This window comes from Plodia interpunctella, chromosome 30 (assembly GCF_027563975.2).
Source record: "Plodia interpunctella isolate USDA-ARS_2022_Savannah chromosome 30, ilPloInte3.2, whole genome shotgun sequence".
Lineage (NCBI taxonomy): Eukaryota > Metazoa > Arthropoda > Insecta > Lepidoptera > Pyralidae > Plodia > Plodia interpunctella.
This window is the reverse complement of record NC_071323.1, coordinates 265,078-292,587: the sequence shown is the minus strand read 5'-3', so window position 1 is coordinate 292,587 and position 27,510 is coordinate 265,078. Positions and strand designations below refer to the sequence as shown.

At 38.1% G+C, this 27,510-nt stretch overlaps 3 protein-coding genes across 11 annotated transcripts; 1 reads left to right on the top strand and 2 right to left on the bottom strand.

Moving 5' to 3' along the window:
* Positions 1-537: 537 nt before the first annotated feature.
* Positions 538-11,335, bottom strand: LOC135310046 (zinc finger protein 431-like). Its single transcript, XM_064436986.1, has 2 exons — positions 11,231-11,335; positions 538-3,620 (listed from the first exon to the last, which is right to left on the bottom strand). The coding sequence occupies exon 2, from the start codon at positions 3,553-3,555 to the stop codon at positions 2,461-2,463; it is 1,095 nt and encodes a 364-aa protein (XP_064293056.1). The 5' UTR covers positions 3,556-3,620; positions 11,231-11,335; the 3' UTR covers positions 538-2,460.
* Positions 3,985-25,609, bottom strand: LOC128682629 (zinc finger protein 260-like). 9 transcript variants are annotated; one of them, XM_064436983.1, is made up of 6 exons: positions 25,335-25,609; positions 24,647-24,800; positions 24,115-24,189; positions 22,348-22,461; positions 8,573-9,772; positions 3,985-7,760 (listed from the first exon to the last, which is right to left on the bottom strand). In XM_064436983.1, exons 1-6 carry the CDS (start codon positions 25,470-25,472, stop codon positions 5,953-5,955), a joined length of 3,489 nt encoding a protein of 1,162 aa, XP_064293053.1. In that variant the 5' UTR covers positions 25,473-25,609; the 3' UTR covers positions 3,985-5,952. The 9 variants fall into 9 exon arrangements, with proteins under 9 accessions (XP_064293053.1, XP_064293054.1, XP_064293055.1 ...); XM_064436984.1 differs by having other exon boundaries at positions 24,647-24,788; XM_064436985.1 differs by lacking the exon at positions 8,573-9,772.
* Positions 25,610-25,750: 141 nt separating this feature from the next.
* On the top strand, positions 25,751-26,583 carry SmD1 (Small ribonucleoprotein particle protein SmD1). The gene has a single exon (XM_053767499.2). It carries the CDS (start codon positions 25,872-25,874, stop codon positions 26,247-26,249), a length of 378 nt encoding a protein of 125 aa, XP_053623474.1. The 5' UTR covers positions 25,751-25,871; the 3' UTR covers positions 26,250-26,583.
* The last annotated feature ends 927 nt before the right edge of the window (positions 26,584-27,510 follow it).

Below are 27,510 nucleotides of genomic sequence, written 5' to 3'. Positions count from 1 at the left end.
TGTCGTCGTGAGTTTGTAAAGTGTGGTCCTTCAAGTCTGCTGGATCTGGATATTGTTGAGTGCAAAAACTGCACAAGTAACCGCCGTCTCCACGACAGCGTATCGGTGTTGCGTTTGAATTAATTATAACCTCTCTGATGTTTTTGCGATGTTTCTCCAATTCTGAAACTGGATTCGTTTGCTTACCCTTTAATTTCGACTTGTCTGTTTTTTTCTTTGTACCTAGAAATAAGAAATTTACATTAATTGATATACTTACAGCTATATAATATAAACATAGGTCGATCACAACAAAATGTCAGATCCAATGACTTTGATTTGCATACTGCAAGGACATTATATAAGTATACATTACTAGCTTTTCTCCGCGGCTTCGCCTGCATAAATTTACGTGAACATCTATTTTTCCGGGATGAAAGGTAAAGTAATTTTATTTGTTACCTCTTCACGCTCTATCTACTCAACCAATCTTCTTGAAATTTTGCATAAATGCAGTTTGAAGTATGGTGAAGGACATAGGGCACCTTTCATCCCGGAAAAGTTTTGAATAAATCAAATATTCAGTGTGAAATAAAAATATTTATTTATCTTTTGTTTATTTTACAAATACTTACAGAAATTGTTATATTATATAGATTATATTCTACAAATAGAACCATAACTAAATTTACTTATATTTGAAACCAAATTCTATGCGATTGTCACTTCCATTCCCAAAATGGCGGTGATGGTTGCAGCCTGTGATCGAGATTTCCATTCTACTCGTGTCACACGAGTTTGTACACCAATCTGACTCGTGTATAATAGTTTTCATAAACATCACTTGCTTGCTTGCAGTGTTAGAAAACATCATGAGGAAACCTGTACAATCAACAGTACTTTTAGTTACCCTGCATGAACTTGTGTGAGTTTGCAATTCATTTGTGTATGTTGATTTGCTGTTGACTGGTACACTGGTTGACTGGTACACTCGTGTGTATGCGGACCTACTTAATTAACACAGAGACTTTAGGATAGTTGAAAGAAAGAAAGGGAGTTCTTTCTTTTTTTACACGGTGCGTACACGATATGGGAGTAAGAGACAACATGTGGACGTTAGTGACGTGCTACGTGTAAATGTTTCGTGGTAGAGCTTCTGGCACCAGTGATTGCGATAACACACTTGTTATCCTTATATATTATAAAACAAAGTCCACTGCTGCGTCTGTCTGTCTGTTCGCGATAAAACTCAAAAACTACTGCACGGATATTCATGCGGTTTTCACCAATAGACAGCGTGATTCCTGATTTACGTTTAGGTGTCTAATTCGTCACGTTTTTACTCGAGCAAAGCCGGGATGGGCCGCTAGTGAAACTATAAAAAGTGCAGTGTGTTTGTTTATCCTTCGTTCACGTGAAAACGGAACATTGGTTAGAGGTGTTTTTTGTTGTGGATATATTTGGAGAACTGGAGATGACATACTTTTTACCACGGACGGGTACACGGGCAACGGCTAGTTAAAGTTAAAGTTTAGGGCCTGTTTCACCACTTACAGATAAAATATCGTATTTTAAAATTCGTCATCTGACAGATAAAGTAACTGCTAGATAAATCTGGCTGAAGTTATTTGGCAGTTAACCCTATCCAACATTTGTGTAACACGATTTTTAATTTCTATCTATTGGATATATTACACATAGACCGTCAGATATTTTATCAGCAAGCGGAAAAATAGGCACCTATGTAGGTACCTAATTTTCACGACCTCTGTGGCCCAATGGTAATTATGTCGGAGTGAATCCTGGGTTCGAACCCCGGTCAAGTTAAAATCGATAATAATCTTTTTCACATCGACCCGGGTATTGAATGTTTATCTGTATGTCTATATGTTGTAGAATATAGTATCGTTGAGTAATCCCATCACACAAGTCTCGAATTTACTTAGAAAGAAATACTTTGGAAATTGTATAAAAGAAGTACTTTGTAAAACGGCATATTACAAGTCTGACGATTATGTGAACGACAATAATGTCTGACCCAAGCGTGGTGCAGTATCCTCATAAGATATGTAATTGATTTATGACATTATTACGTAAGTTTTGTACATTTAGCTTTCTATTTGTATATATATTTTTTTGTGGGACAATTTTCAATAATTTTATTGGAAATACAACCTTTATTTTATTTATTCATTCAAATTTTGACATTTTTAATAATGATGTAAATACGTCGTCCTAATTTTTAATATAAGACCTTGTTAATTGGCGTCCTTGGAGAAAAGGCTGCGGTGAAGTTTGTTGCGCCGCTTCTTCTTCACCTGCGCTTTGGAAGCCGGCAGTAGACTTAGTTTAAGTAATTTTTTGACGTGAATAAGTGATGTATATCATCCTGAATTGAATAGAGAATTTTGAATTTAAATTTGACTTAGGGGCTAACACAATCTGTGTGATTTGTATATATATATATTACTATTTAATCTATCAATGCACAATGCCATGTTTGGAACTCAAATGTCCTTTCAAACTGCACTTCTGTATGAACGCCTGACCGCAGTGCTCACATTTAAACCTCCGGTCGTTATTGTGTATTCTCATATGTTCCAACAGTGTGTTCCTCCTCCCATAACACTTCTTACAAACTTCACATTGAAATGGCTTTAGACCTGAATGTGTCAGCGTGTGTTTCTTCAAAAGATCTGAACTTGAGAACGCTTTGTCGCATTCTGAACACTTATGCGGCTTCTCCAGCAAATGATCGCGTTTCATATGAACTGTATACATTCGTCTGCTCGTAAACACTTTGTCACACGCCTGACAGTCTATTTTGAGCTCTGGGACGCCGTGGACCGTGACAAGATGCCTCTGCTTATCCATATAATTCCTGAAAGTTTTAAAACAACACCCGCAGCGGTTTAAACTCTTCGAAATGCGACTGTGTACAGACTTCTCGTGCGATTTCTTCTTTCTATCAGTGTCGTATATTTTTGGACAGAAATTACATTTAAACGTGCCTATTTCGTGGCATTCTTTGTGCGTGTAAAGATGACGCTCGTTAATAAAACCTGCATCGCAAATCTCACATATATAATTGCGATAATGAGAATTCATGTGTTCTTGTAGCTTCTTGAATTTCGTGAACACGTTTAAACATATATAACATTTTAATTGGTCATCGTCAAACTTGAACGCTAGACTGTAATCTTTGAGATCCGTGAAAATTTTCTGCTCGTGGACTGTATTGAGATGGTTCAAAAGAGATTTTATGTCTTCGATATATTCATTGCACAATCTGCATTGGAGCGAGGTTATGTCCAATTTGACGAAATAGTCGCACATACCTCTTTTTTTGAACGGGATGTTAGTTATTTCTGAATGTGTTTGCAATGTATGAGTTTTCAGGTCGAGGGGTATAGGAAATTGGTCGTTACAGAAGAAACACGTGTACCCGAGACCACCATAACATCTTATAAGCGTAGCATTAGAGCATTGCAAGATCGTCTTCAAGTTTTTATGATGTTTCTTCAGTTCTTCTTTCTTCGTTTTGACTTCGTTCAACGTTTGTTTGAAAGGCGACATTTTTGTTCCTTCCTTTTTTATTGTAACGTCTTGTTGTGTTACTAACTCTTTTCCTCCATGGCCACCTACGAAGGAAACGATTTATTTATAAAAAAAAAAACAACAACAAACAGTCACGCCAAGAAAGAAGTCGGGGTGGCTACCGTGAAACACAAATCACGTCATTGCGTCCATACGTTCTCTTTTATTAACACGGTGCGTGCACGAAAAGGGAAGAGACAACATGCTGTCATATTGCTACAGGACTTCTTTCTTAGCGTGTATTCTAACACAATACAAAATAAATAGAAAAAAAGCACTTAAAAGTAAATAACAAATCAGCCATTTTGTTGACTCAAAATTAGGTGTTTTATGTTCTAGTTCTTTACTACATCACCACGCCCTATTTGGTGGTTTCGATTACGGTAAATACTTGCGTTCGGGATCACAAATAATTGTCTGCGGTCGGACCATCGGACCCACGTTACAAGTTAATCCTTAGTGCCCCGTGAGTGGTAGCATTTTTTCATTGACGTCAAAGATTTAGTTGATGTGTGTCAATGACAAGAGAAAAGTAAAAATCGTTTGAAAAGCTTGTATAGTGCAAGAAATTTAGTCTGTTTTTTCATATGCGCTAAATTATACCTGCATTTTTTTTTCATAAAATTAAAATTAATTAAGTCTGTCAATAAAGTGAAAAAAACGAACTAAATTATATACCATATTAAAAGACGAACATTTGCCTTATTAGTTTCCCTTGATTGACATTTACAATCTGCGCGGGAGAAGTAGCTGGCATATTCTACGTTTTTATTTTGCTCCATGAAAAACGTTGGTAAGTGAAAAATAAAAGTAAGAATTCGTTTATTCGTAAACTTTATTAAGTAACTATATCTAACATTCAAACAACCTATACTAAATGAAAAAGTACAATATGAATAACAAGTTTTAATCTACATACATAATAAAATGATTGAGCCTTTCACTAAACCAGACACAAGAATTTAATTCTTATAACGTGTCCTGCAAAATGTACAAAAGGGTACAAACGTACATTATTAAAACAAAATCTTGGTTATTTTTAACCTTACTACATACAGACACATTACAATAATTAATGCAAAGAAAGAAATGCATATTTGCCAACAGAATGCAGTTGCCGAGAACTATACTACTCTCAGAAATGGAAAAGGCAGCGAAGAACATCCGGCATCTAGATGCGTTGAGAACGTAAAGGTTTATTAAGGCTGACAATAACTGGATAAGGATGGTCCAGGACAGAGAAGGTCGACTTAGACAGAAGGCATGTGCCCCGCAGTGGGTGGAAACGCTTGTCCTTCTTTTCGAGTCGAAATAGCAAACAAATTATATCAATTTAGACCAGTACGTAGCCACAGCCACTGCTGCAACAGCACAGCCTTGTCGTTGGCCTCATACAGATCCTCTATGGAGCAGGAGGGACAGTTTGGGCAAGACACAGCCATGGACTGAACCGCTCCACAGTCACAGCATTATTTGAGAGGTCACATTTAACTCTGTTTTCTCGGCATCTCCAAACACCAGCACGAAGTGTTTAGGGCTTTCCAAACTGGCCAGGGGAGATCACTGCCCAGTGGGAGCTTCTCGGTCGGAATGCTCCATGGGCATTGCGATCGAGAAGCTCCCACTAAATGCTAATAATGGTAAAGCTAGCCTGATCGTCACAGAAGGCGCAAGCCATGCTGGATTAATAACTCCAAGGTAATGCGTCAGGATACAGAGGTAAATGGTAGGCTCAGACGTTCTACGGCCGAGATACAGTAATCAGCACTCGCATCACAATCATAACCTGTTTTACCTTTTGACTATGTACTTTTATTAGAAAAAAAAAAAAAAACATTGTAAGAAACAATAATGGTAAGCCGATCTGGCATGATAGGGACCAACACTGTTCAAATTAGTTTCTTTCGGCATTTCTTCTCAGCAGTGGTCGTTCCGAAATGCCAGTAGTTTGTAGATTGTAAGAAATAACTGTAAATATAAAAATTTACGAGAAAAAGTGCCTGTGAAGGTCTAATTTCTGAATAAATGATTTGAATTTGAATTAGAAACGATCAAATGAGAAAGTGACAACGCGACGGAACGTCAACATAGACAGAAAGCCTACCACGAAATATAAACACGTAGACGTTACTAGAGCATGTGGATGTTCCACATGCTCTCTTTTTCCCATATCGTCTACGCATCGTACAAATATGACGCGCTACATGTTTTACGTTTCATGGTAGCCCGACAGTTGTCACTGAAAAGGCCGCGAAGTGAAGTATATGTTTTTGGGATGCGAAAAAGGCACTCGTTCTGCAACTTGTTTCGAACTGTGTTCTGGTATTTTTGTTTCTATTTAAGACTGCTTCAAAGGAATGTATCATAGAATAACTATTATACGACTTCGTCGTGTTGTGTGCGCATATGGTTGCGATAACTACACTTATGAATAAAAGTCTGTCCACAACTCCTACACTTGAATCTCCTGTCGTTCGAATGTATACGCATATGCGTTCTGAGATTAACCTTCAAGGCGAATTCTTTTAAACAAACCTCACATTTGTGATCTTTCACGCCCGTATGCGTATATATATGTTTTTTGAGGTCTTTGGCGGCAAAAAAGCGCGCCTGGCACTCCTGACACTGATGTCGCCGCTCCATCAAATGGTCACGCTTCGTGTGCTTCGTCAAATGCTTTCTCGAGGGAAATACTTTGTCACACGCGAGACAATCGAAGGTTACAGGTTGGGCGCCATGCTCTTTCACCATATGCCTGTTCCGCTGGTTGTAACATATGAATCTCGCCGGACAATGCGGGCATTTGTTTCTTAAATTACCAGATTTGTGTACACGTCTTTCATGGTCATACTTATTGCCGTGCGAGCTGAATACCTTGGGACAAAAACTGCATTCGTGCTGACCTTGTTCGTGTCGCTCCGCGTGGCGTTGCAACGAAGACTTACTCACAAACATACAACTGCACACATCGCATGTGTAATTAGGATAATGCACGCCCATGTGTTCTTGAACTTGCTTAAAATGCTTGTACACATTAGGGCATAAGACACATCGGAAGTCATTTGGATCTGCACCAAATTTGAACGGAAGAATGTGGTTGTTGATGTCGGTGTAATAATGTTTGTCGTGGTCGTTTTGTAAGTGATCCACAAGTTGTTGCAGACTTTCGATATCATTCTGACAAAGGAAACATTTCAGGTCTGTTATGTCTAACTTCACGAGATGATACGACATGCCGCCTTTTGTGAATTTCAACTTTCCTATATTTTTATGATTGTCCAAAGTGTGTAGTTTCAAATCGGCGGGTTTCTTGAAATTCTCCGGGCAGAAATTACAAAAGTAACCCAAGCTTGTGTATGCTTTAACCGGAGTGGCATTGGAGTTGTTTAGAATCTGCTTAATATTATGTAAATGTTTTTTGAATTCAACTTGATCGGCCATTATGTAATTATCTCTATTAATTGCGATATTTTCACTGCCTTTTCCTTTTTTGCTGGATACTTGCATGTGTCTCTCCACGTGGTATTTCAAACAAAGCTTATTTACATACGTACTATTGCAGATATCACATGTGTAATTTGTATAATGAATGTGCATGTGTTCTTGAGTGAGCTTGAAACTTTTGAACACATCACGGCATAGAACGCATTCGAAGTGATTCGGGTCGTCACTAAATTTGAAAGGCAGTATGTGGTTGTTGATGTCGGTGTAAATTTTTTTGCTATGGTCGCATTGTAAGTGATCCACAAATTCCTGTAGACTTTCGATGTGTTTGCGACACAGGAAACATTTTAGATCTGTTATATCTAACTTCACGACGAGAGATGCCAAAGTGCCTTTCGCAAATCTCAGGTTTTCGACATTTTCATGTTTGGCCAATGTGTGTAGTTTCAATTCAGCGGGTTTCGTGTAATGTTTTGGACAGAAGTTACATGAGTAGCCTAAGCTCGAATGGAATTTTATTGGAGTTGCGTTGGAGTTTTGTAGAATCTGCTCAATATTATGTATATGTTTTTCTAATTCAACTCTGTCGGCCTTTATATTAACGGCGTTTTTTTCATTGTATTCCCCTTTTTTATTGGAGCCCAATTTTCTTATGGTCATTTCTGGTAAATGTAGAAGATTCCCCCCAGTATTTACAACGGGATCACTAACTCTTACACGAGTTGTAACGTCGGCGTCACCTACGAACAAAAGTTGCCTATTAACATCTTACTCTCAATATGTCGAGTCGAGGATCGGAAAATCCGTCGCGATTTGGGTGTATTCGATAATGGATGATTAAAGAAGTTGAGGGCGGCTGTCAATGTCAAACTGACATGTGATGGCGCGCTTGTAAATGGACCGTCGAATTGACTTAACGCTTTTCATAGTTAAAACTTTACGTGATTTTCACGTGAATGTTATTGTAAATAAATCTAAGAGTGCAACTTGGCTATAATTTCTCCCAATAATGGAAGACGCACTAACTGATAAGGAAACCATACACCTCTCTCGGATATATTCGGTTCAAATTCAAAAATTTTCAACTTTGATGTCAAAAAATTAAATAAAAATAAATCTACCGCCAACTTCCAAAGTGCAAGTAAAGAAAAAGCGGCGCAAAAAACCTCGCCGCAACCATTTTTCCCAAGACGTCAATTAACAAACGGAAGGCTGATTTCTCGTTGATACAATTCTCACCAATCACGGTACGTTTGAGAACAAACAAATTACAATAATATGATCGACGTAGAAAGTTGCAAATTAACGTTACCGAAACAGTGTAATGGAGAATAAAAAGTAGGAAAGCTAGAATAATACTATTTTGATATTTACTCGATTTATTTATTTGCAACTTCCGACCTAAAGAGAACATCTATCATATCATTCTTCAAAACAAATGAAAATGAAATGATCCCGAAGCGAGCTAACTACTTATCGATTTCTTTAGAGATGACATGACAAAGATGTCAAAATTTTTGGACTCCGGTGTCTGCCCCAACAGTGCTCTCACCATGTTTCGTGCACATATGTTTCTGATAGCTACACTTCTGAATGAAGGTTTGAGCACACTTTCCACACTTGTACCTCCTGTCATTTAAATGGATACGCAAATGCTGTTTGAGAGTGTTCTTCCTGGCGAAACTTTTAAAGCAAAACTGACATTTGAACTCTTTTACGCCACTATGCTTATACATATGCATCTTCAGGCATTTTCTAGAAAAAAAACACGCCTTGCACTCTGAACACTGATGAGTGCGTTCCATTAAATGATCTCGCTTCGTGTGCATCGTCAAATCAACTTTCGTATTAAAGACTTTATCACACGCGAGACAATCGAAGGTTACAGGTTGGGCGCCATGCTCTTTGACCACGTGTTCATTACGCTTGTTGTAATTCCCGAATCTCGCCGGGCAATGCGGGCATTTGTTTCGTAAATCGCCGTCAATGTGTATGCGTCTTTCATGGTCACACTTATTAATGTGCGTGTTGAAAACTTTCGGGCAAAAGCGACATCTGTACTCGCCTCGCTCGTGTCTCTCCATGTGGCATTTCAACGAATTCTTATTCACAAACGTAGAACTGCACACATCGCATGTGTAATTAGGGTAATGCACGCCCATGTGTTCTTGAATTTGCTTAAAACGCTTGTACACATTAGGGCATAAGACACATCGGAAGTCATTTGGATCTTCACCAAATTTGAAAGGTAGAATGTGGTTGTTGATGTCTGTGTAAAAATGTTTGTCGTGGTCGTTTTGTAAGTGATCCACAAGTTGTTGTAGACTTTCGATTGCATCGTTACAAAGGAAACATTTCAGATCTGTTATATCTAACTTCACGATGAGATGTGACAATGTGGCTTTCACAAATTTCACTCCTTCTACATCCTCGTGATTGGACAACGTGTGCAGTTTCAATTCAGTGGGTTTCGTGAAATGTTCCGGACAGAAATTACAATAGTAGCCAAATTTCGAGTAGCTTTTTATCGGTGTCGCATTGGAGTTTAGTAAAATCTGTTTGATATTGTGTAATTGCTTTTTAAATTCAGTTTGGTCGGACATTATGCTCGTGGCAGTTTTCTTAATAGCGTTGTCTTTTCCTTTTTTATCCGAGCTCAGTTTTCTTATGGTGATTCCTGGTAAATGTAGATGTTTGTCCTCACTTTTTAGATCAGCATCTATTTTTACCCGAGTGGTATAGTCGGCGTCACCTACGAACAAAAGTTGCCTATTAAAATCTTGTACAATTTCTTGGTGTCTGTTTATTACGTAGCGTCGGCTCACTGTGAAGAAGTTCGTTTATCAAAAAGGATAACAACAAAATTCATTTAATGTATTATGTATAAGTATATGATGGCCGTAGAAAGACCAATATTAAGGTTACCATAATAGCGAAGTGTATAATAAAAAGTAAGAAAGGACGATGTGCGAAAATATCCGCTCCAAGCTATAAATAATGCAATTTTGAGACTTATTTCTTTTATTTCTTTATTACATAACTTAGAAAGCTAACAAATGCCTAAGATCCAAACAGAAAGTGGTAAACTTCTATGTAATGTCCTTTAAAAGAAACGAAAATATTTTAAATGGTCCAGCGAACGAGAAAACTAATTGTACTTTCTTACACCAAGATGACACGCATGAGCGCTGTACCGAAGCACTGGATAAAAGTTCATCTTGACCTCCAAGTTCCGATTCGTCACGTAAATGTAAGTAGTTAACAGCTTACACAGATTTTCCGACGCTAAACTATTAGTGATATCAAAATTATTTAATTGGTGCAGCCATCTTCGTTTATCTGCACATCTTATTCTGCGCTCTCACCATGTTTAGCGCGCAAATGGCTCTGATAACTAGACTTCTGAATAAAGGAATGTCCACACTTCCCACACTTGAATTTTCTGTCGTTTAAATGAATACGCAAATGCTCTTTGAGGGTAGTCCTCCGGGCGAATCGTTTCAAACAAAACTGACATTTAAACTCCATCACGCCAGTATGCTTATACATATGCATTTTCAGACATTTTCTAGAAAAAAAGGACGCCTTGCACTCTGAACACTGATGAGTCCGCTCCATCAAATGATCTCGTTTAGTGTGCTTCGTCAAATCAATTTTCGTATTAAAAACTTTGTCACACGCGAGACAATTGTAAGTTACAGGTTGGGCGCCATGCTCTATAACCATGTGCTCTTTCCGCTTGTTGTAACTCACGAATTTCGCCGGACAATACGGGCATTTGTTTCTCACGTGATCACCTATGTGCACGTGTCTTTCGTGATCACATTTCCTCTCGCTCGTGCTGAAAATCTTCGGACAAAATCCGCACTTATACTCGCCTTGCTCGTGTCTCCCCAAGTGGCCTTTCAACGAATTCTTATTAACAAATGGACGGTTGCACACATCGCACAAGTAATTAGGGTAATGTACGCTCATGTGTTCTTGTATTTGCTTAAAATGCTTGTACACATTAGGGCATAAAACACATTTAAAATCGTTTGGGTCTTCACTAAATTTGAAAGGAAGAATATGATTGTTGATGTCGGTGTAAAACTTTTTGTCGTGGACGCTTTGCAGGTGATTCACCAGTTGCTGCAGACTGTCGATGTTTTTGTGACATAGGAAACATTTCAACCGCGTAATATCTAACTTCACAACGTAATAGACCAACCAATATGCTTGTACTTCTTTCATTTTAGCGTTTTCATGATCGGCCAAAGTGTGTAGCTTCAATTCAGCTGGTTTCGAGAAATGATCCGGACAAAACTGACAGTAGAAACCTAAACTCGTATAGCTTCTAATCGGAGTCGCGTTGGAGTTTAGTAGAATCTGATTAATGTTATGTGTATGTTTTTTCATTACGTTTTTATCATCCCCTATGCTAACACGAGCGTATGACACTACACTCTTCGCTTCGTAATTCTCTTTTTTACGATCTATCTTATTTATATTCTTCACATTGTCATTTTCGTTTTTATTAAGGCCCAATTCTCTTATCGAAGCTCCAGAATTACGTTTGTCTTGATCTGGATCAACAACGCGAGTAGTGTCTCTGGTGAAACCTACGGACAAAAGTTGTCTATTAAAATCTTGCACACATTCTGAGTGTCCGTTAACAAGCATATTATTATTTCATTATTTGACGATCTCCGTGGCCTAATGGTGATCATGCCGGACTGCTACACTGGAGGTCCCGGGTTCGATCCGCGGTCAGTTCAAGGTGGAAAATGATCTCTTTCAGATTTACTTTGAGTCTTGGATTTGTTATAGAATATAGTATCGTTGAGTTAGTATCCCATAACACAAGTCTGGAACTTACTTCGGGGCTAACTCAATCCGTGTCATTCATCCTTATGTATTCATTTATTTATTTAATTGTATATAAATACGTACTTCCTAATGATTATTTGGTTAAAAATGATTTATCTGTTTCTCCTAATGGTTAAGTGGGAGATGATTCTTTAAACATTAATTTCACCATTTGTACATCGCGTAAAGTTTAATAAAAAAAATAAATAAGAATTAGTTAGTAGAAGTATATAAGTTTAGGGGGCGTCAATAAGAAAACAGACCATGAACACCATTGTTCATAGTTGAGGAAGAAACCAAGAATGCGGCCGAGACATGTAACGTAAGTATTTTTATCATCGCATCAGACGCGCTAGTGGAACGCCAGGTGCAGGTAACTGTCATTTGTATAATTTGACAAAAAGTGACAGCATGTGTAAATTTGTTGACCAATAACAAAACAACATTATACCAACTATGGCTCACCCGACTGTTGTGATTTGTCTTACTTCTCGTATCACGGAGGACCGATACAGGCTAACGACAAAACAATAATTGTGACCTCCTGGTGTGCTACCATGAAACATAAAACACGTAGCAAGTCATAGCGTCCACACATTCCATTTTTACACGATGCATACATGATATGGGAAAAAAGAGACAGCGTGTTAGTAAAGAGCTACGACGAGTTTGCATCGTATGATAGGCCTTCTGGTATCATGTTATGTAAAAACAACCATAAAGTCTCGAAAATGAGAAAAAAACATTGGACCTCGTGTGTTTGGTGTTTAGAAAACGTCATTGGTTAAAAGATAGAAAGAGAAAATTGAAAATGTTTATTCAGCAATTACTAATAACGATAACTTTACACCTCATTTAATGAATAGACTGGAGGCATGCTTGCCTGTGCCAAAAATGGAATAATTTATTAACACCTATGAACTTTATATAAACCCTAACTAATATTATAATACATAGATACATGTAGTTAAAGTATGGAGAAGGTACACCTTCCAATTCGGAAAAATAACTGTTCTCGTAAATAGTCTTCAATACATTTGCTGTCAAAGCCGACCAACAACTGCACACATTATTTCACGTTTAGACCATGTTTTGAGCGCATATGAATCTCATAACTGCTCTTCTGAATGAAGGACTGTCCACACTCCAAACACTTGTATCTCCTATCATTAAAATGTATGCGCAAATGCTGTTTGAGGGTACTCTTCCTGCCGAATTGTTTTGAACAAATCTGACATTTGAAGTCCTTCACGCCCGTATGCTTAAGCATATGCATTTTCAGGCCTCGGGAAGAAAAGAAACACGCCTGGCATTCTGAACACTGATGTCGGCGCTCCATCAAATGGTCACGCTTCGTGTGCTTCGTCAAACGCGCTTTGTTACCGAACACTTTGTCACACGCGAGACAATTGAAGGTTACAGGTTGGGCGCCATGCTCTTTCACCATATGTTCGTTCCGTCTGGTGTAACTCACGAATTTCGCAGGGCAATGCGGACATTTGTTCCTAAACTGATCGCCAATGTGCACGTGTTTCTCGTGGTCCCATTTCTTGCCGTTCGTGCTAAATATCTTCGGACAAAATCCACATTTGTATTCGCCTTGCTCGTGTCTCCCCACGTGGCTCTTCAACGAATTCTTATTCACAAAGGGACGGCTGCACACATCGCATATGTAATTAGGATAATGCACGCTCATGTGTTCTTGTATTTGCTTAAAATACTTGTACACATTAGGGCATAGTACACATTGGAAACTGTTCGGGTCTTCGCCAAATTTGAACGGGAGTATATGGTTTTTGATATCGTCGAAAAACGTTTTGTTGTGTTCCTTTTGTAAATGATCCGTCAACTGTTGCAGACTTTGTATATCCCTGTGGCATATGAAGCACTTCAATCTCGTTATGTCCATCTTCACCACGTAGTATTGCAACGAATAGTTTTTCATAAACCCCTCCTTTTCCGAATCGTCGTGATTGGTCAAAATGTGCAGTTTCAACTCGACAGGTTTCGTGAAACAGCTCGTACAGAAATGGCAGAAGTATCCTTGAGCGGTGTAGCTTTTAATTGGTGTCGCATTGGAGTTCATAATTATCTGTTTCGTGTTATGTAAATGTTTTTTCATTTCGATTCTGTCAGACTTTATGTGTTCGCGGGCTGTTGGACTCTTTGCGTTGTCCTTTTTATTGGAGACCACATTTCTTATAGAATTTCCTGGTTTAACGTCCTTATCACTTACATCTGGATCGATAACTTTCGTATCTTGATCGTCACCTATGGACAAAAGTTGCCTATTAAATGCTTGCATATTTTCTAGAGCTCCGTTAATTACAGACATTAGAGTGGCTAATCCTCCACGGCCTCCGCGGCCTAATGGTCATCACCTGGAGGTCCCGGGTTCAATCCCCGGTCGGGTCTTGATGGAAAATGATTTTTTTGTGATTGGCCCGGGTCTTGGATGTTTATATATATTAGTATAGTATTTGTTATAAAATATAATATCGTTGAGTTATTATCCCATAACACAAGTCTCGAACTTACTTTGTGGCTAGCTCAACCTGTGTGTTTTGTCCTAATATATTTATTTACTTATTTTATGCTCAAGAGAGCGTAAAGTACAAGACTTGTTTGTTATCTCAACGCATTCCTGAACCAGGAACCTGAGTGTGATGTGTTCGTGGATGGATGGAAGACGCTTGTCAGGAATTGTTTGCAATTTTGTGAGATTGACGAATGCGAGTCAACGTGTATAGGATGATAATATTGTGTTTCTCTAAGAAATTTTTGTAAGTGCCTATTTTTTTCTTACTAAATACTTTAAAAGGATACATATTGTGTACCATTGTATTTAGCTAAATAAATAAAATATTTTTTTTTCGCTCAAAAGCGTACGAATTTTAAAGTTATGTTTTACGCGGACGTCGAGATTCGCGGCCTCACAGCATGAAGATGACATAGAACCATTTCTACACCTCCAGATTTTTTAAATTACTAATTAATCTATACTATTATTATAAAAAGGTAAGCGTTTGTGAGTTTGTATGTTTGAGGCGGATAATCTCCGATACTACCGAACCGATTTCAAAAATTCTTTCACCATTAGAAAGGTACATTATTGCTATAGGCTGTATTTTATCTCAAAATTCCCGCGGGACCGAAGCCCCGGGCTACATCTACGTAACCTTACGAATGTCGTACGTCATCCACTTAATGTTAATATAGTAAGACGTTACGTAAGACGTTATGTTAATTGACGTCCTTGGAGAAAAGGACGCGGTGAAGTTTGTTGCGCCGCTTCTTCTTCACCTGCGCTTTAGAAGTCGGCTAGACTAGGGTAAACTAGTTAAGTATTTATTTGACGTCAATAAATGATGTAGGTATATCATTCTAAGAGATCATCATATCGAGTGTGTTAGCTAACACTGGTGTCAGATTTTATTCAAGTCGCCTAAAGGCATCTGACATGACTTTTGCGACTACTTACCGCCATCTAGTGGCAGGTAGTCGCATACACACTAGGGAACTAAACAGTCCACTAATGTGCAGGTTTCCTCGCGATTTCCCTTCACCGGAAGCAAATTATGGTCTATGAAAACTACTATTCATGAGTCAGATTGGTATACAAACTCATGTGGCATGAGTAGGATTCGAACCTGGGACCTTCCGATCCACAGGCGGGCGTCTTAACCATTAGTAAGGGATTCGAATGGGTAAAGGATTTAGATTTTAAATTTTAATGTGATTTTAACATTAGTCGCTTAACTCATTCTAAGTTTAAGTAGTTAGGGACATTTCGATATAAAAGTGAGAGTGCCATTGAGTTTTAAAATAAATATAATTAAATCATTGAATATATTTGAGACATAAACGAACATTCACATCACTTCATATAAAAGTCACAAATGAATATCAACTTTGTGATCATGTACATAAGCGTCGAAGTTGTTTGAACTCAATCGGACCTTAATTGTACAATAAGCTAGTTGACAATTCTTGTTTGGATCACTTTTCGAAGGACCTTATATCATTAGAAACACTAGTGAAAAAAATACTGTGATAATGACAATGCTTTCAAAGATATGACAAAAATAAAATCACATAGTTTCGACTCGTCCAAACGCTCCATACTAAATGACACGAACAAGTGACGTCACAACGTGCGAAAACGTTCGCGAAGAAAGATATGTTTGTTCGACAGCTACATTAAATATTACTTTTACGGTGATGTCTTCTTAATAAAAGTTGTTACAAAATTTTTGTTTTTTATGATGGTCGAGTTTGTTTTTATAATTTCATACTTTTTGAAAATGTACTTTCCAACCAACTTCAAATCTTCGTGTTTAGATCCAGCTGCATTGTTACAGGCTATGAATAATCATAATGATCCTAAATATATCTATTTTATCTAGATTATACATACTTTTTAAAATTCTCTTACCTTGTCATCTGCCCTATTGTGGAAACATCGGTGAAAAATTCAAATTCAAACAGTATTTCCCGAAACATTACAAAGAAAAACATTTAGATTTTTAACATTTAGATTATTACGTAGAAAGATGTGTTTAATTACATTACATACAGGATGTAACACAACCTTCGATAAAGGCGTTAGGTCACAGGGTAAGCAAATTAAAGTCACTTCAGAGTAAAAATAATAAATTCAGTATAAAAATAACAATAAATAATTAAAATCAGTGCACAGCGAACATCGCGCGGCATATATTTGACGACCTCGGTGACGCAGTGGTAAAGTGCTTGCCTCTGAACCGAGAGGTCCCGGGTTCGATCCCCGGTCGAGTCATGATGGAAAATGATCTTTTTCTGATTGGCTCGGGTCTTGAATGTTTATCTATATATGTATATGTTATAAAATATAGTATCGTTGAGTTAGTATCCCATAACACAAGTATAGAACTTACTTTGGGGCTAGCTCAATCTGTGTGATTTGTCCTATATATATTGTGTCAATGATCGCTCGCGCGCGAATCAGCTGTGAGCCGTGAGTTTGGGGCGATGCGATGGGCACTGTTCAATGCACGTTTTAAACTTTAGCGTCAGTTTCGATGGGGAATTCTTTAAAATTTTAATGAGATTTCTTTGGATAAAATGACGGTTACATAATAAATTATACAAATCTGCAATATTCAATCTAACTTTGAAACTCATTATCTCGGAAACTACTGATTTCCCTGGCATGGTTTCTTTGGGGGGTAATGTTCATATTAATCGGGAGATTACGTGGGTTTCGGCTATGACGGAGATAATGCTACACCCTGTATACCATCATACGGTGTACTGACACGCCCGCAACGTATGAGAAGGTTCACCTATAAGGTTACACCAGCGAGTTCAAAATCGTTGAAGTTGTCGCCATGACTGTAATCGGTTATACCTCTATCATTTATTCCATATATTTGACAATCTATATGTCTTATCCTATCGTGTCTCTCTCTCTCTCTCTCTCTCTCTCTCTCTCTCTCTCTCTCCTGAGCGTTTTCTTCTTTAGCCGTTGAGCGTGGGAGCCCAGAGCTCGCATGTCTTGTTGTAAATGTAACATTCATTCATTCCACATTCATTCGTTTTTGGATTTCCTTCAGTTTCTCTATAGCCTTCTTTGTGACCTTCCTCTGAGATATCAATCTGGTTCATATAATTCTTTCTTGGCTTTCCTTTTCTTCTTTTCTCTTCTATTTTGCCTTATGTCCTTAATCTCCCTTTTTCTGTTTAGGTTTCTTATCAAATTATCGTGTCCAAGAGTCAAGTTCGAGTTTGAGTGACTTTGACGAAGTTCGTTGCAGATATTACAGATATACAATATTGACGAAGCGTGTTGCAGTTATTTTCCTGTCTCTTTAACGACGAAGCGTGTGGCAGATCCTATCTTTCAATTGACGAAGCGTGAAATATACATAATCACTTCGGCACATTTTGTGCCATCATGTTACCCTTCGATATTCCGTGGTTCTTCTTCATGTGTTTCCCCTTGCTGTTCTGTGTGGCATACGCTTTACCGCACACTTCACATTTGAATTTCCTCTCGTTGGTGTGCGTCGCAAGATAATGTCCTACCATGTGTCTTTTGACAAAGAATCCCATGCTACAAACCGAGCATTCATAAGGTCTCTCCTTCAAATGCACCCCACGCATATGCAGCATAAGATTCGACTTCAAATGAAACTTCTTTTCGCACAGATCACACTGTATCCCTTCGGCATTGTGCACCTGTATCATGTGTCTGGTCTTCTGATAGTAATTCTTGAATCTCGCTTTGCATATTTGACAAACACTGTCGCCAGCTATGCCCTTGTGTTCGGTGTACACGTGGGCTTTTCTTTTAGACTCCGCCGCGAATATTTGACCGCAATATTTGCATTCGAAACTGGATTTCTTTTTGCCGTGCGTACTCTCGTGCCTGTTGAGACGGAAACTGTTCACGAAGCCCGCGCCGCACACAGTGCATATAAAGTTTCTATAATGTTTGTTCATATGCTGCATCAACAGCTTCATATTGTGGAACACCTCCGCGCAAAGACAACAATTCAACTGCTGTTCATTCGTAAGCTTAAACGGCTGGAAGTAATCTGTGACGCCCTCGTAAAATTGTTTGTCGTGTTTCTCTATTAGATGCTCTCTCAATTCTATTAGACTTGCCATGGGGCGATCACACAATGTGCATTTAAGATCTAGTATATCGAGCATGGCCACAAAGCTGGCTATTCCTGTTCCGGCTTTATAAGAAGGCTTGTCCGAGTCGTGATCGCTGTGTGTATGGAGTCTAAGGATTTGCGCGTCAGGGAATGTCTTGTAGCAATACGCACATATGTAGCCCGCGTCGTTGCGGTCTTTAAAAGGCGTCGCGTTTGAGTGTTTCAGTATCAGATTTAAGTTGTGCCACTGTTTCTTCATTTCTGGCACGTGTTTCTCGTAAACCACGTCCAGTGTAGCACCAACATCCTTTATGCCTTTCCGTTTTATCGAAGACTTCTTTTTACCTATAAAAGAAAAATAATCGTTCACACGTAGTTTTGTCTTCTTAAATATAGCAAGCGGACGCGGTGTTTCGGAGTTTCACAGTCGACAGTGCAAGCGAAACTCGCTCTGATGAGATATCATATGTGGAGATTGTCGATAAAGACACAATTGTTTGTTTCATCTTCAATTTTTCATATCATACTGCAGAAAATTGCTTATAGATAATGCTTCTTTCAGCATTTTGTCTTGGTCGAGCGTCCATGCCATACTAATACCTACAATATTTTCTTCTACGGGCTTCGTATCTTTCAAATGTTGTCAGTTGTCAAATCAAAATCGGACGTGAATTTTTACTGTTTCAGATTAGATCTTATATGCTTTATATGGAGACAATGTCCCAGTGTCATATTATAGCTTCCTAATCCATATTTTAATGTTACAAATGCGAAAGTCTGTCTGTCTGTCTCGCTTTCAGCGCTAAACTGACACGGTGTTACGTTTTTAAACAAAGAAATCAGTAGACGAAGTGCTGGTTCGCATTTTCACATCTCACCATCGAATCGATTCGAAGTGTGCTGTGTGGTTGTTGTTGCGTCACAATGGCGCTATATGATTCGATGGTGAGATGTGAAATGCTAAACCGCACAGGTCGAAATTTACACTACTTTTTTTTTTTTTATTGCAGTCGCGTTTTGTCGTCATGTTTGCAATAACTATCCGTTCTGTAGCCAACGCTCTATTTTTAACAAGAATGTTGATTTTGTTTTTTTTTTTTGTATTATGGCTCCAAAACGATGGATTTTGCCAAGGTTGAAAGGTTAGGTTAGGTTAGGCATAGTATGTTACTGAAAATGCCGCCTTTTTAAATGTCACAGTGAAAAATTTCACTTGTTCAATTTGTAATTACACGGTGATATTATTAATTGAACTCCCTCGAAAACCCATCAAGAACTTCACGCATCTTTTCAGTTCATTCAGAACGCAAACACAAAATTTACTTTGTATCAACACAGTATCGCAATATTTCTGAGTTTAAATTAAAAAGAGCGGTGACGAAATTATCGTAACCTAACAACCGATCTACCCGCTATACATTACCGCGATACAGTTCGCCAAGCTTTGTCAGATTCGGTATACATTGCTGGCCTTTCATTGCGGCAAATAAAAGCTCTCATACAAATGACGCAATGTTTATAGGCTTAGGCGTCTGTCTCGAGTTCAGCGACAGTGCGTAGCCGATGCGGGAATATCTATCGACGTGAATAAGTATATGGAAAACATGATTTTTTCCCCCAAACATGGAACCTAGCGCCATCTAGTGATGGATAGCCAAACTATAACAAGATGGCTTGCTCACTTTAAATTTAAATTAATTATAAAAGTTTAACATAATATAGTTAGATGGCGCTGGCGACTTAACGTTTGATGATGTATATGTTTTGAAATTGTTATAAACTTGAGCACTTTTTTCTCAGACTTCCAACCAGGGTTCCAGGGTTTTACGATTTTAAAATCTCTATAACTTTTGGCCACCCAATCAATATACATGTTTCAAATTGAAACGAAATGGAGTAGAATACAAATAGAATTATAATTAGGTGACAAAGTGACTACTTTGCCGACGAGTACCATTTTGTAATAGCTGTTTTACCGAGAATACTTACATTGTTATATTACTGATAAATAATTATACATCAATTTGATATATAAAAAATGGTAAGTCCTTCTGGCATGATCGGGACCAACACTGTTTGAATGAGTTTCTTTCGGCATTTCTTCTCAGCAGCAGTGGTCGTTCCGAAATGCCAGTAGTTTGTAGCTTTAGAATATGACGTGAAAAAGTGCCTGTGAAGACCTAATTTCTGAATATATGATTTCATTTTGATTTCTGACAATACATTTTTTTGTTTTATGACGCCAAAATTACCTAACGTAACATACAGAAAAAGCCTTTTCCTATTATAGGATTTGCGTGTGGTTCCGCCCCAGAATTGGACCAATCCATATCCCTCTAGATGTGGTACGAGGCGACTACGGGACACATAGCCTTAGGCAGGCGATAGGTAGAAAACGACACACACAATCACAGCCGAATGTTCAAAATTTTCAAGGTTATTTGTTACGCTCTAAGCGTCGCGGTGTCACAGCCACACAGCGCCCCGAACGCAAACGGGACATGCGGAGGTGACAGAGTTTTATACAGGGTGATTTCTTATACATTGCCATTGTTTATCTACATGCTCAGTCTGTCATGTCATACTGAACAACTTTTCGTATGGAAGTAACATTGAAATCGCGAAAAAAACTCTGCTGACCCATTTATAATACAATTTAGGTATTTAAATTTGTTTAGAGCAGGAGCATGTAGACAAAATATTATATACTAGATGTCGCCCGCGGCTTCGCTCCCGTGGGAATTTTGAGATAAAACATAGCCTATAGCAATCTTGGATAATGTACCTTTCTAATGGTGAAAGAATTTTTGTAAATCGGTTCGACAGTTTCGTAGATTACCCGCCTCAAACATACACACTCACAAACGCTTACCTCTTTATAATAATAGTATAGATTTATATAATGTATAAAAAGTCACCCTGTATGTCAGTTGAACATGTCCAGAAGACAGCACACCAAGTCACACCGCATAATGACAATTAATACAGGTGATAGGAACGTTTTACGCTGTATGTCCTTATGTATGTTTAGACCTTTAAAACGACGTAACGGATTTTGTCGCGGGTTTTTTTTTTTAGACAGATTAATTACAGAGGAAGATAACATGCATAATATTGCACCCGTGCGAAGTCGGGGCGGGTCGCTAGTTCTAAATTTGCGTTGGTTGATATGCTGTTCACTGTACAATGCATAAACACGTACTTAAAAATAAAAATTCAATACGGAATGGACCTTTTATACCAGCCAAACAAACGCAATAAGTGAAACTCGATTAAACTATATATTATAAAACAAAATCCTCTGCCGCGTCTGTCTGTTCGCGATAAACTCAAAAACTACTGCACGGATTTTCGTGCGGTTTTCACCAATAGATAGAGTGATTCCTGAGGAAGGTTTAGGAGTATAATTTATTATGTTTTTATCCGAGCGAAGCCGGGACTTCTCGCTAGTTTTATATATAAGCAATACGCTTCGTAATCACTACATTCTTCTTCATAGTCGTATTCCTCAAGCAGCTACTGATATTATAAATGTGAGTCTGTCTGTCTGTTCCTCTTTCACGTTTAAACAGCTGGACCGATTTTGATCAAATTTCGTATGCATGTAGTTAAAGAACCACATTAAAACATATGCTACTTTTCCCACATGACTAATAATGGGGTGTGAAAGTCAGTGAGTAATTCATCGTCTGTCCCGCTTCCGCAGACAAATTAACGCGGGCGAAGCCGCGGACAGAAGCTAGTTATATAATAATTATAAATTAATTATGAAATTAGTTTGGCTGGTGTAAAAATGTCATTCTGTACATAATAATAAAGCATAATATGGACTCACGTTTAGTATCGCCAGGGTCAGCTTTGGACCTCTTAGGCCGAGAGGCGGCGAGTTTTGCCGCTCGCTTTCTTGGCTTAGCCTCTTGCTGCTCCTCTTTGATTGGTACTTCATATTCTGAAAAAAAAATTGACAATGTGTGTTACAAGGAATTAATTTTAAAATAAACTTAACTTATACAAATTAATAAAAGGCCTTTTTTTATGTAAATGGCTTTTGAACTAGATCCAACATCTCATTCACTAGAAAAGAAAAAAAAACTTATTATTCAAAATTCAAATCATTTATTCAGAAATTAGACCTTCACAGGCACTTTTTCCCGTCAATTTTTATATTTATAGTTATTTCTCACAAGCTACAAACTACTGGCATTTCGGAACGACCACTGCTGAGAAGAAATGCCGAAAGAAACTCATTTGAACAGTGTTGGTCCCTATCATGCCAGATCGGCTTACCATTATTGTTTCTTACAATGTTTTTTTTTCTTTCTAATAATATATAAAAGTACATAGTCAAAAGGTATATCAGAACAGGTTATGATTGTGATCCGAGTGCTGATTATAATGTTTTTTTTTTTTTTCATTCAAAATTCAAATAATTTATTTGTCAGAATACAGAATTACAATCATGTGCTCATGATATAAATAGATCATGCATTCTGCCTTAAATTTTTAGAAATATTTAGGTGACAATTAACAAAATTGTGAATAGTATTATTCACAATTTTGTTATTTTTTTTTAAGACAAAAAAAATATATAATATTTATAAAAACCGAACTCTTTGCAATAGCCCATTCTCAGTCCATCCAAATTGCATTCTATAGACCAGTACTTCTATCCATTATTCTGCAATAGTTCACACTCCCGCCGAGACCTGCTCATGGGCATATCATTTCATTGGTATATCCGGGAGCGGGTCTTGGCGGGAGACCTACACAACATCAAAATTCTCCAAAGGGCCTCTACGTGTTGGATCCATATCCCCACTCAAGCCTCTCAAAGGACCGGACTATGTGCCGCGAATCCCAAAAGGAGATACAAATAATAAATAAATAAATATATTAGGACAAATAACACAGAATTAGCTAGCCCCAAAGTAAGTTATGGGATACTGACTCAACGATACTATATTTTATAACATATACATATATAGATAAACATCCAACACCCGGGCCAATCAGAAAAAGATACACACGTTATTATACAAGCTTAGATTTTAATTTGATTTTATTTGATTTGAGGTATTAGTATTAGGTATCGGTGGCGCAGTGGTAAAGTTCTTGCCACTGAACCGAGAGGTCCCGGGTTCGATCCCCGGTCGGGTCATGATGGAAAATGACCTTTTTCTGATTGGCCCGGGTGTTGGATGTTTATCTATGTACGTATTTGTTATAAAATATAGTATCGTTGAGTTAGTATCCCATAACACAAGTCTCGAACTTACTTTGGGGCTAGCTCAATATGTGTGGTTTGTCCTAATATATTTATATTTATTAATAAACAATTATTTAATAAATAAATAATTATAATAGTAATATCCTACTAATATTATACATGTCAATGTTTGTGAGGACATGTGTGTGTGTGTATGTTTGTTACTCTTTCACGAAAAATCTACTGGACGTATTGTTATGAAATTTGGTAAACGGGTAGAATATAACCTAGAATAACACATAGGCTACCTTTTATCGTAAAACTCCCACGGAAGCAAGCCCCATGTCATAATTCTATACATGCATAGACACTAGTGTACACCGATGGAACACTAACCTGGAAATTCTTCAGTCACGTGGTCTGACTCCAGGTCGTCGTTCAGGGGCGAGACTTCCACCTTCACTGCATCTGCTGTGAGAAACAAGATTTCTGTTCATAAATTAACTCTTTTTTGTTCATAAAATAGATATACATATAATGGAAAGTTCAGATGTGTAATTTATTATATTTTTACCAGAGCAATGTAGGGACAGGCCACAGGTATCATTACATATTATAAAACAAAGTCCTATGCCGCGTCTGTCTGTCTGTTCGCGATAAACTCAAAAACTGCTGCACGGATTCTCATGCGGTTTTCACCAATAGACAGTGATTCCTGAGGAAGGTCTAGGTGTATGGTGAGTGAGGTGAGGTAGGTGATTCCAAGTGTATTATGTTTTTACCCGAACGAAGCAGAAACGCGCCAGACAAGGGTTGCCAGGCGTCCAGATAAATTAGGATATAGTTAGGCTTTCAATTGAATGACCAGCCGCAGGTAACATCTAGTGACGATATAAAAAAACAAAAAAACGGCATGTAAAACACTTACTATCGTAAAGTTTCTCCTGCAACCTCTTTATAAACAGCTTCTCAGTGTGCAGCACCTGCTTCTTGAAGTTGGCAGCATTCCGCAGCTGCGTGATGCACACTTCACAGATGCCGCCCTCCTCGCTGTCCACCGACGAGCTTAGCTGTAACATAAGCTGTAATATAATGAGATTATATTGGTATTTTTGTTTGTAATTAATAAACTCTTAACTTTTGGACCGATTTTGATGAAATTAGGCACAGAGATAGATGAAACATTGAGGAGGATATTCATAGGCTACAATTTTATGGTTTTAACTGAATGATGCCAGGTGTTATTGCTAACACTAATGTCATGTGGCATGAGCAAGATTTAACCTGGTTGTTTGAATCATAAGAGATCTTAACCACTCAACCATGAACCAGACTTCTTTCGAACACTATGAAATATGATATGACCAAAGTCAGCACTCTTGATTTTTGGCATAAAAAACCACTGCTAAAACTGGTGTTAGATTTTATTCAAGTCGCCTAAAGGCATCTGACATGACTTTGCATACACACTAGTGCAGTTTTTCCTACCCCGGAAGCAAGTGGTGGTCGATGATAAGTCAGATTGGTGTACGAACTCATGTGGCGCGAGTAGGATTCGACGTATTCGACCTAGTCCTAGGACCTTTTTTTCTTACAAGTGTAACAGATGTACTTACATGAACATCGAAGCAATCTTTTAGCATATCTGCATAAATTTCCACTTCACCCATCCAGTGGTACTTGGTTGATAAATCTTTAAACGTCCCTTCAGAGGCACAGCACCGACACAATACATAGTTTATCTTGGAACTCATTGTTTTATATCTATATACAGATTAATTGATTAGTAAATATTGATGACGATATGAACAAAGCCAAGCTAAATAAACGCAAAACAAAGATCCGACATGATGTCTGACTGAACTGTCAATAATTGAATGAACGTACGTCTGTCTATGGATTGCATGCTACCAACTTTTAAAAAATTGCTCCAATCCCACGTTGGCCATGCCAAGACAAGACGTAGACAAGCGCCACAAACACAGCTCACTCGTGGATTGATTTTTTTATCTAGTTTATGGCGGGTGCTGGTCGATTTGTCAATTTGACATTTTATTTTCTGGCACTTTGTTTATAGGTTATAATTTCTAACACCGACGCTTTCATTAGTTTTGCTTGAATTCAACAACAAATATTGCAATCAATCCGCAAACATGAAGCTAGTCAGGTTTTTGATGAAGCTTAGCCACGAGACGGTGACTATTGAGCTCAAAAACGGCAGTGTTGTCCATGGCACAATAACCGGCGTCGATGTCGCCATGAATACACATCTGAAGGCTGTGAAAGTTACCCTGAAAAATAAGGAAGAGCTTCAGCTGGAGACGTTGAGTATTAGAGGCAACAATATTAGATATTACCTGTTACCAGACAGTCTACCCTTAGAAACATTGTTGTTAGACGATGCGCCTAAGGGAAGAGCGAAAAGGGAAGGTTTTCCACGAGGCGGGTCCCGAGGAGGAAGAGGCAGAGGCCGCGGAGGCCGTGGAGGCCCGAGAGGTGGTCGTGGAGGCAGAGGTCGAGGCCGACGCTAATTATTTCCGTCGCGTTTCGATCTTGGTGTGTGCATTGAAAGCTGACTTCAGGATTTTAATTTTAAGCTATCTTTAAGGTCTGCTCCAGTAAAAACATCGAGAATATATTGTTTTTATATCAAATCTGTCAGTACATGTCGATAAAAATGATATCTATCTCATACATTTTCAAATATTGTGGATATTGTTATACTGTGACAAATAAGTAATATGATTGTAGAATAATTTACTTTCCTCTATAATTAGGAAGTTCTGTGATTATTATTACTTTAGAAAACCTGTTTTAAATAAGTGTAATCCAAAAAAAATAGGATTAAAGAGTTTCAGAATAAGATATTGCTAGATTTATTTATTTATAACAACACAATGTCACTTAAGAGCCCATTCTATGAAAGAAGTCCTGCAGACATGACACATCGCTGCATATTGATAATTCCTTAAAGCGGTAGTGGTGTAATGGTTAAGACAACCTATTGATCAAAAGGTCTCAGGTTTGTATCCTACTTGTGCCATATGAGTTTGTATACCCACCACCACCACTTGCTTCTGGTGTAGGAGAACATCGTGAGGAAGCCGGCACACTGGTGGACAGTTTAGTTCACTACCTGCCAATAGATGGCGGTAAAAGTAATGTCAGATGACTTTAGGCGACTTGAATAACATCTGACACCAGTGTTAGCAATAACACACTCGATATGATGATGATGATAGTTCCTCACATCGTCACAAGACTTTTGTGGTGCAGTCTCTAGCTGGGACTACGGATTTTGGCGGGAGATCTACATAACATCAAAACTCTCCAAAAGGCCTCTACGTGTTGGATCCGTATCCCCACGCAAGCCTCTCAAAGGACCGGACTTAGTGCCGTGAATTTTTAAAAGGAGAAACAATAATAATAAATCTTTATTTTCTCCACAAAAATTCAAAATATGACCAATGACAAAATATGTTTAAACTCTAGCAATACGGCAGGGATCTATTATAAGTAAGTAAGAAACAATAATGGTAAACCACGATAGGGACAAACAAATCAAATTCAAATCATTTATTCAGAAATTAGACCTTCACAGGCACTTTCTATCGTCGTCAATTTTTATATTTATACAAGTTTTGCAGTGTTGGTCCCGTTTCTCAGCTGTGGTTGTTCTGATATGCTAGTAGTAGCATTGGTAAATATTGTTTAATTTGAAATATGACGTTAAAAAGCGCCTGTAAATATTTGCGGTTCACAAATCAAAATTAAATCCGTCATTTCATTGCA